General features: G+C 27.5%; 2 protein-coding genes across 6 annotated transcripts in view; one reads left to right on the top strand and one right to left on the bottom strand.

Moving 5' to 3' along the window:
• LOC123007876 (WD repeat-containing protein 13-like) overlaps positions 1–3,979 on the top strand; it is a 12,050-nt gene extending 8,071 nt beyond the window's left edge. For both annotated transcript variants that reach the window (XM_044403376.1, XM_044403367.1), the window contains 4 exons: positions 223–363; positions 411–586; positions 631–749; positions 3,658–3,979. In XM_044403376.1, coding sequence (XP_044259311.1) covers positions 223–363; positions 411–586; positions 631–749; positions 3,658–3,848 — 627 coding nt within the window. In that variant the 3' untranslated portion in view covers positions 3,849–3,979. The remainder of the gene's footprint in view (positions 1–222; positions 364–410; positions 587–630; positions 750–3,657) is intronic.
• LOC123007849 overlaps positions 3,953–9,987 on the bottom strand; it is a 43,327-nt gene continuing 37,292 nt past the window's right edge. The window contains exons 12-16 of one of the 4 annotated variants that reach the window (XM_044403333.1): positions 9,366–9,419; positions 9,090–9,263; positions 8,911–9,043; positions 5,217–5,357; positions 3,953–5,166 (exon numbers count right to left, since the gene is read on the bottom strand). In XM_044403333.1, coding sequence (XP_044259268.1) covers positions 4,505–5,166; positions 5,217–5,357; positions 8,911–9,043; positions 9,090–9,263; positions 9,366–9,419 — 1,164 coding nt within the window. In that variant the 3' untranslated portion in view covers positions 3,953–4,504. Of the gene's footprint in view, positions 5,167–5,216; positions 5,358–6,493; positions 6,613–8,910; positions 9,044–9,089; positions 9,264–9,365; positions 9,420–9,987 lie in introns of those variants that run through there. The other 3 variants (XM_044403349.1, XM_044403341.1, XM_044403357.1) reach the window with 3 other exon arrangements.

The following is a 9,987-nucleotide window of genomic DNA, read 5'->3' as shown; positions in this document are numbered from 1 at the left end:
ATTGATGTAAAAAAATATAATTTAATTATTTAATTATAAAATTAGATAGATAAAATTAGATTACATTGAACTCCCATAACTTCGAAATTTGTAGTTAGAATTTTTTAAACATTTGGTCCTGGTATCTTACCTAGTTCTGGCGCAGCCTGTATAATATTTCCTCTAAAAATCAAAAATTATTTTCGTGGTTTCTTTAAACTAACAATTCTTAACAAACTCCAGACTGGTAATAGTAGAGGAGAACTGAAAATCGCCAATGTGTCGACTGGTAGATTCATGAAAAACACTTGTAAAATCGGCGGAAACGTCTTATGTTTAGCTTCAGATAACAGTGGAAAAATATTTTGGGTTGGAAATGACAAGGTATAATTTTTTTAAATTTAAAAGAAAAGTTAAATTGCGTTTTTTAGGGGGAAATTGTATCATTATTTTGCGAATTGAACGGAGCTCTTTGTAAAACAAAGAAAATCTTGTTGTCGCCAAATTGTTCAATTACCAGTTTGAGTTACAGAGCTTGGATCAGTAGAGAAGCTCGTGATCCTTTACTTCTTGTAAATGCGACAAATAATTCGTTTTGTTTGTTTAGGTAAATTATTTATTTCAGTTATAATTTTCACTGAAATCCTCTAGTGTTTTAGACGGTGAAGGGACATTACAATTGAAAAAAAGTTTCCAAAATAGACAACAAAAACACATTGTGAGGTCAACTTTCTGTCCAATTATGTCATTCCGTCAAGGGGCCTGTGTTGGTAAGAAAATACTCATTTTCAAATTTTAAACTTCAATCATTATGACAATTAATAAAGCGTGGCTTACATTGACATTTTTTTAATTTGGTCTCCAAAATTCCGTGTCCCCAATTGTACAAACAAATAATAATTTTGATTCAAAAATTTCTTCAAATTATTACATTTTACGTTATTTTCTTTAATTCTTGTTAACACAGCAATAACCGTCTTGATTTTTTAAATAACTTTTAAATTAAATGGCTTTTAATATAGTATGAGTTGACAATTTTAGAATTTTTATAAAAGTCATAGTACCATCGCGGTCAAAATATACTGGTACAGCAAAATTTTAATTGTTTAAATCTGGCTTGAAGAAACATAATTAATTGCGTTAGCAAGCTATGATTATGAAATAGTAAGGTGACAGTTTGTAAAAATATAAATCCAAAATGTCAAAGTTCTCAGACAACGCAGTCTATCACAAAGTCATAAATTTATGATTTTATTCGTAAAACTTGTTTTTAAGAACCGATTTAATGCCTATTTAAGAATCATATGACATATTTGACATTACCATTACAAATACTTAACCTTTACTCAAAAATTATGACAAATTCGACTTACATACAAAAATAGTGTCTAAGTCAAAATTTGAATTTTAGAAGTGTCTACAGCAACACACTGTACAAGTATATTTTGACTTCAATGGTACATTTTGGGCTACATACAGGGTGGTCCCAGCAAGTTGAAAAAGTCCATTAGTGACCTTTAAATGGTAAAATTAAAAAAAATTATATATTAGAAATTATATTGATAGATACTAATCTAATTCATCGCCTAAAATTATTTTCAACTATACAGCGTGTCCCAAAAATAAGTTACAATGCAAACTTGTGTTTTTTTAAAAGAAACACCATACGTTTCTTATCGTTTTTGGATGTAGATTTTTATGAAAATGTTTTTAACTTTAACTGAACTTTGATTGGGCGATTTTGCTTAGTTTTAAAAATAAGACGGCTTTTTTGAAGAAAACATGCACTTTTTAAAAATTTATTACACAAAAACTAAGATATTAGAAATATTTTTTTTACTACCGCAAAGAAGCTATAATTGTAACATTTTTTTAGTGTGTTGCATTTCCAAAGATAGAAAAATGAAGGCGTTTGTTAAAAGTTCGATAACTTAAAAAATTTAAATAAAACACCCTATTTATTGTTTTTGCATTTGAAACATTATTGAATTGTCTTTCTAAAATTATTTACTTTTAGGTGTTTACTATTATTTCAGTAGCCAAAAAGTGCACAGTTGCAAAAGATATGAAAGAAATATCACTTAATGATCACTAAATCCATTATTCTTTATTTTTATAATAAAATAATTCGAATTTCCGTATTTATGTCGATTTTTACAATCTCCGGATTGTTTATATCTGAGCACTATTTGTGCTCAGATATTGATAGGCATTGTTGCTACAATTAATATTGAATGTTAGATATCTTTTCATTTATTAATTTTAGACATTAAAAGTTATTTTTTTTAGAAAGACAATTTATCAATCTATTAGATGCAAAAATGAAAAGTAGGGTGTTCATTTAAATTTTGTAAGTTTAAAGAAATCTCTTCATTTTTTAATCTTTACAAATGCAAAACACCCAAAATTTGTTACAACTTTAAATTCTGTACTTTCTTCTTTGCAGAAATAAGAAAAAAATTGTTCTAGCTGTCTTAATTTTTATGTAATAAATTTGTAAAAAGTGCATGTTTTCGTCAAAAAAACCCTCTTATTTCTAAAACTAAGCGAAATCGACTAATAAAAGTAAAAACATTGTTTTAAAAGGCTACATCCAAAAAATGCCAAGAAACATACAATGTTTCATTAAAAAAATACAAGTTTGTATCCTAACTTATTTTTGGGACATGCTGTATGGTTGAAAATAATTTTAGGTGATTAGTATTGATTGATTAGTAACTATCAATGTCCTATACAGTTTTTTTTTTAATTTTACCATTTAAACGTCACTTTTTCAACTCGCTGAAACAGCTTGTATATTCTAATTTTAAATTAGAACCTATATTTTTTTCTTCATTATTTGAAAAGTATTAGTTTTCTGGGTACAGTCTTGTACAATATATTTAAATAATAATAATTATTATTGTTTAAAAAATTATCAAAGTTAAAAAAATTGAAGTTTTACTACAGGCTATTAACAGAGGAAACAAGGAAGCTGTATCCTAAATTGTAACTACGTTTAACGTTATTTGTGGTTTTTATTCACAAAATTTTTTACCTTTACTAAATAATTATAAAAAGACATGGGTATACAAGATCATAAGACATAAGAAAATGTCAAATGTCAAAAACTTTTCCGTCAAGGACGGTATAGGTAGTCTGTTTTTTTTAAACGGAAATCAACAAAAAACTGCATTTTTCTGTTAAATTCAGCCTTCAGTGAACTATTGTGTATGATGACTTTTCTTCAATTTTTTAATGCAAATAAAAGTGTCAGTGTCAAGCTGTCAACAACCGGAAATGGTACCATTAAAAAATAAAATTCAGAATGGCCATCTCAAACAATCATTTTTGATCACTCTGTATTCAAAATTGTTTAAAAAAATAGTGAGTTGACTATAAAGATGAACAAAATCATTATGTCAAGGATGATGAAACAAAAATTAAACAAAAAGTGGGCAAAAATAAAAATTTAATAACTATTCACTCAACATCTTTAGATTTTAAAATGTTTTATCATTGATTCCTATGTCTGTTTGGGCGCTGATTTCAAGAAACAAGACGGTTTATATCTCCACTAAGAATTAAAGAAAATAACGGAAAATGTAATAAATCTAAGAAATTATTTATTTTACAAAATTTAAATAAATGTTAAAACCGTTTCCGCAACTTTAAATTACAGAATTAATTTTTTTTCAGTTACTGGAAGCGAGGATGGCAGTGTTTATTTCGTTGATGTAGAAAAAGTGGGAAATAGGGCAGTAGTCAACACATTACAAGGACACGCAAGTGCTGTTTTAGGAATAAGTTTTAATTATGATGAGTCCTTATTGGCCACAAGTGATCTTCAAGGTCTTGTCATTTTATGGAAAAAAGGAAATTTAATATAAATGACTGAGTGGATTATTTTTATAGATTTAACAAACTTGTATCTGGTTGTGATTTTATTTAGTGAAATAGGAAATAAAGGGTGCTGGATATTATCTTAAAAAAATTCTGAATAAAATGTTTATTAATATAACTTACTACAGTATATTACAATACAATTACTACAAGTACAAGAAATATGAATAGCCGATCACATTATTAGGTCCGATACGGACATATTCTACAACAATTATCTACAAAATAAAAAATAAATCTTATTAACCACAATATATTAAGGGGCACAATTTAAATGAGTTAACATTAAACGTTAATTTGATTGATTTCAGTAACATAACGAAAGTCTATACAAATACTGAGTGTTTACAAAACTACAACACTTGGACGCCAAATTTAAGTTTGTACATCGAGTTATTTCCGTCATCTAGACTAGGCAAGTTTTGTAAACTCATGTTTCTTCGCACAGTCTAGACGTTTTCAACAAAAACAATATCACAAAAGTAGAGTAATCAACATGTTAATGAAAGAATGAAAAACTCGTGGTTTAAAGCTGATTTTCTCTATCGCTAATCTAATTTTCTCTATCTAGCCTGCCTTTTTCAGTTTAAGGCATCAAAGGACCTGATCAAGTTTTATTAAAGAAAAAAATGGTAAGACAAACTTAAACAGGATTTGTTAGTTTTCTTTCAAGAGTGCTTGATTCAATTCCACTATCCTCGTCGGCACTATCTAAGAGACTCGCTTCTCCTCTCACAATTTCCACCTTGTTTTTCTCTCTACTCGTATTAAAATCTTCTTTGATTATTTGTTTCTGGAGCGGTTTGTATGGTAAAGCTTCAAATGAAACGTTTTTACTATCATTTGCTTCATCATCGGGTGGTGTGTCAACATGTTGTACTAAAAACCGACTTTTCCCGAACGTTGTAAACGTCGGTTTTTCTCGGTGAATCACCGGATCGATCACCGGCTCAATACTAAACATTTTATTCGACGTGAAAGCACTCGGACTGGGGGGTAAATCAAGTTTTAGTCTATTTCGAGTGTGTCTCAAACCGCCCAACATGTCATGATTTCGGGTTTCTTCTTTTTTGTTCTTTTTTACCGCCTCGGAGGCTAATTGTTTTAGAGATTTGACGTTTCTAAATTGGGTGAATTCGTTAGGGGTGATGTCTTCAACTCCACTATCTGGGGTCGCATTTTCGGTGGTTTTGGTGGTGAAATCGCTCCAATTTCCAGGGAAGAATTGTGAACTCAAGCCGGTGATCATGTCGAAGGGTTTCGATGAACTACTTATGAAAAATTCATCGTCCATTCCTGATTCGCCTAAAACAGGTTTGATCATTCAAGTGTGAGGAGGGAAAATGAAAGCTTACTTGAATTAAAGTCTGCTATGCTACTCAGTTGATACAAATTTAAATTTTTACTAGGTTTCGGTTGGTAGTAATTTTGGGAAAAATCGAAATCGTCCTGGGTTTCAGAAGGAATGCAAGAATCAGTGCCATCTAGTTCCCAGTCTACAATATGGAAGAGTTAGGAGTGGGATGAAATGATTTTTATTTAAAAAATGACAGATGTTTTTCGTAAAAATTTTAGTTCCTCTCACTTTAGTAAGGATTAAAGAGTGATTTGTATTAAAAAAAACATTACAAATTACGTTTTTTTTTTGTGAAAAAAACAATTCTTACCCCGCCGCACTAAAATCAGAAAAAATCAAGAGTAATTTGTGTAAATAAATTTCTCATCTTTTTCGTGAAAATTTTAGTCGTAATTTTCTCTCATTTTTATTTAAAGCTTAACAATTAAACAAAATTCAAAATAATCCAGTTTTTTTAAATTTTTTTGGGTTCAGAAAACAGTGATTTTGATAGTCGTTTATTGGGCCCCCGAATATCAGAAATTTATATTTCATAATAAAATGAGGCCAAGAAAAAGTATCAAAAAATGTGTTTTAATTACAAAATTAAATGGAAACAAATTGAGAATAAATCACTACTTAAAATTTTTTTCATCTTGCTTAATTTCATTTTTTTTAAATAATAATTAATTACATTATTAACGAACACAAAGATACATAACGAAACTAAAATCTAAAAATTTTTAACACAGTATTAAAAACAATAATAATACAGTGTGATTTTTAAAAAACGACAGACGCTGTAGAATTTTTATTTATAGTCCGATTTCAAAAGTTAAAAAAAGAAATTAAATGGCTGACAATTTTAGAATTGGTAGGTCATAGGTAGTATATTTTGGGCTATATTCAACATTCTAATTCTAAATTGAAACCCATATTTTTTTCTTAGTAATTTGGTAGCTATTAGTTTCACTTTTATTAAAAATTATTGTTTAAAAAAATTATCAAAGATAAAGAAATTATAAAATTTAGTTGCATAAGACAATGTCATTATTGTAATGTTAAAAAACAGCAAATGAAAGAAAATGTTACCGATGATTTTTCCAATTTTTAATAAAAAATTACAATAATAAATTCCTTTAACCAATCAGAAAAACATCTAATTTGGTGTGATTAATTTATTTTATTATTTATTTATGAATTAAAAATAAACAAATACCACCACAACATAAAAAATAAATATCGATCACTCCATTAAAAAGTTATTAAAGAAAAACAAAAATAATTTTTCAATTTTGGCATTTGATACAAATTTAAACATTTACTAGGTTTCGGTTGGTAGTAATTTTGGGAAAAGTCGAAATCGTCCTGGGTTTCAGAAGGAACGCAAGAATCAGTGCCATCTAGTTCCCAGTCTACAATATGGAAAAGTTAGGAGTGGGATGAAATGATTTTTATTTAAAAAATGACAGAGAAAAAAACCGAATTGCTTTTTTATCTCATGTTTTTCTTAAAAATTCTAGTTCCTCTCACTTTAGTAAGGATTTAAGAGTGTTTTGTATAAAAAAACATTGCAAATTAGGTTTTTTCTCTTGTTTTTGTGAAAAGCTCAACATTCAAAACAATTTTTACTCCGCCGCACTAATTTTTCATTAAAAAAAAAATTAGAAAAATTATAATTTGTATATATAAATTTCTCATCTTTTTCGTGAAAATTTTCGTAATTTTCTCTCATTTTTATTTAAAGCTCAACAATTAAACAAAATTCAAAATAATCCGTAGTTTTTTTTTTATTTTTTTTGGGTTCAGAAAACAGTGATTTTAAATGTCGTTTATTAGGCCCCCGAATATCAGGTATGAGCCACTAAAAATTTATATTTCACAATAAAATGAGGCCAAGAAAAGCCATCAAAAAATTTGTTTTAATTAAAGAGAGAATAAATCACTACTTTACATTTTTTAATCTGGCTTAATTTCATTTACTTTTTTATATATTTTTTTGTTTAAAATAATAATTTGTGTAAATAAATTTCTCATCTTTTTCGTGAAAATTTTAGTCGTAATTTCTCATTTTTATTTAAGGCTCAACAATTAAACAAAATTCAAAATAATCCGTAGTTTTTTTTAATTTTTTGGGTTGAGAAAACAGTGATTTTGAATGCCGTTTATTGGCCCCCCGAATATCAGGTATGAACCACAAAAATGTATATTTCATAATAAAATGAGGCCAAGAAAAACTATCAAAAAATTTGTTTTATTTAAAAAATTAAATGGAAACAAATTGAGAATAAATCATTTTTTTCATCTGGCTTAATTTCATTTATTTTTTAATTTTTTTTTGTTTAAAATAATAATTAATTACATTACTAACACAAAGATAGATAAAGAAACTAAAATCTAAAAATTTTTAACACAGTATTAAAAACAATAATAAGTGTGAGTTTTAAAAAACGACAGGCGCTGTAGAATTTTTATTTATGGTCCGATTTCAAAAGTTAAAAAAATAAATAAAATGGCTGATAATTTTAGAATTGGTAGGTCATAGGTTATATTTTGGGCTATATTCAACTTTCTAATTCTAAATTGAAACCCATATTTTTTTTTTAATAATTTGGTAGGTACTTGTTTCACTTTTATTAAAAATTATTGTTTAAAAAAATTATCAAAGATAAAGAAATTATAAAATTTAGTTGCATAAGACAATGTCATTATTGTAATGTTAAAAAACAGCAAATGAAAGAAAATATTATCAATAATTTTTCAAATTTTTAATAAAAAATTACAATAATAATTACCTACAACCAATCAGAAAAACATCTAATTTGGTGTGATTAATTTATTTTATTATATATTTATGAATTAAAAATAAACAAATACCACCAAACAACAAAAATAAATATCGATTATTCCATTAAAAAGTTATTAAAGAAAAACAAAAATTATTTTTCAACTTTGGCGCCCTCTAACTATTAAACTGTGCAACTTGGAATTCGTTACACCCTGTATATTAATGAACGGGCTCCGGGAAACAAAACTACTTGCAATTTAGAAAAGTACTAAAAAATTTCTTGGGCAACCAATAATAAAACTAAGGATTATTAAAAATTTTTCTTAAAAAAAAATAAAAATTCATTTTTTTCACTCGTTCTTGTATTTTTTTGGAGATTTTTGGGATTTACGTTTTTTCCACTTCAGTAACATAGGGTAAAAAACGTTGTAAAGTAGTGTTACCAACTCATTTTTTTCACAATACCTAAATAAGTTCAGTTAGTTGGAACTTTAAATTTTACTCATAAAATCGTATGTTATTTTCAGGACTTATTATTTGATAAAAAGAACATTTTTTGACAATACAGGGTGTGTCAGAAATTTTTTACATTTATTTTTTGACATTTGACATTTTTTATGTCTATTAATGATACTGATGATCTTGTATATGTTTTTTTTTATAATCATTTAGTAAGCCACAGTTTCCTTGTTTTCTGCAGCAAAAAAACTTGGAAGCTTGGAGTCAAAGTGCAAAATTTAAACTCTCATAACTTCAAAATTTTTAGACTTTTTTACACATTTTTCCATGTTCTTAGTACCTTACCTTGCATGTCATTTTCTGGCGCACCCTGTATAAAAATATTCTTACAAGGTTTTTTAAATATATTTCATGGTTGGTATAAGATGGCAATGAAGGAAATACCATGCAAAAAAGTGACTCTTACCGTCAAAGGAACTAAAATCGGACTGTGGCTTCCATAAATCAAAACTTTGAAGTACAGGACTTTCAGGTTCTCGTGGATATTCATAAACACAATGATATTTTTGTTTTTTGAACCAAACACCTTTTGATTTTTTCTGAAACAACTATATGAAATATTTTAATACAACTTCGTTACCGTACTTTTTCAGTCTTTTCTAGTGTTTTTTCAGGAGATCTTAGTGCAGATTTTGCTGGTATGGCATATTTGTCCCATGCTGATGGGACGAATTCGGGACTTTCACCATCATCATCGCTCTCACTACTCTCACTGGAAGTTTCTTCTTGTATACCTTCCATGGGACGAATATCTTCCAACTGTTGTAAATATTAATTATGAAATGTTTTTTACAAAATTATAATAATGGTGTTAGGTGGAAAAAAATGCAAAGAAACTACAAGTGAGAAGAAAATACTTACCACATCTTGTGGGGCGGCGCGTAAGGCCTTGAGAGACTCTTCGTGCTCACCCTCCTACATCAAACATACATACAGAACACTATATACAATGAGGTTAAAGTAAAGAAGAAAAAAAAAAAAACAACAACAACAAATTAAAACACACAAAGAAACAAAACAAAAAAGTGTGTTAGTTACTAGCAAGATAAATAAATTAACAAATGTACAAAAGTTAATAATTTGTTTTTTTTACGTTACAACACAATTTAATTTAAATTACTGGTTCCGGTTCTGCAACATTGAATAAGTCAATAAAAATACGGAAATGAAGCTTAATTAACTTTGTGGTAATTCAATGAAATCAAATTAATTTGATTTGTGAGAGTTTTCTATGAAAATGGTGTACAAAAATAAAATTCAACACAAAATCCATTCCACATGAATCAGTCTGTATATTTTTTGATGTGAAATAGGTTTCAAAAATTTGATTATCGGAATCTGTGTAGACTTGACTGAGAAATTTAAAGCCAGCAGAAAAATATGAAAAGTGACAAAATTGTCAAGTTTTCATTGTTTAAATAATTAGAATTTAAAAATGCTTAAATTATAATATTTTTTGTTATGTCAATTTATTTTATTACAT

The sequence above is a fragment of the Tribolium madens genome, unplaced genomic scaffold, assembly GCF_015345945.1.
Source record: "Tribolium madens isolate multiple individuals breed KSU strain unplaced genomic scaffold, Tmad_KSU_1.1 Scaffold_11;HRSCAF=98;Tcas5.2_LG3b, whole genome shotgun sequence".
NCBI lineage: Eukaryota > Metazoa > Arthropoda > Insecta > Coleoptera > Tenebrionidae > Tribolium > Tribolium madens.
The sequence above is the reverse complement of the archived record's forward strand: the minus strand, read 5'-3'. Positions and strand labels throughout refer to the sequence as shown.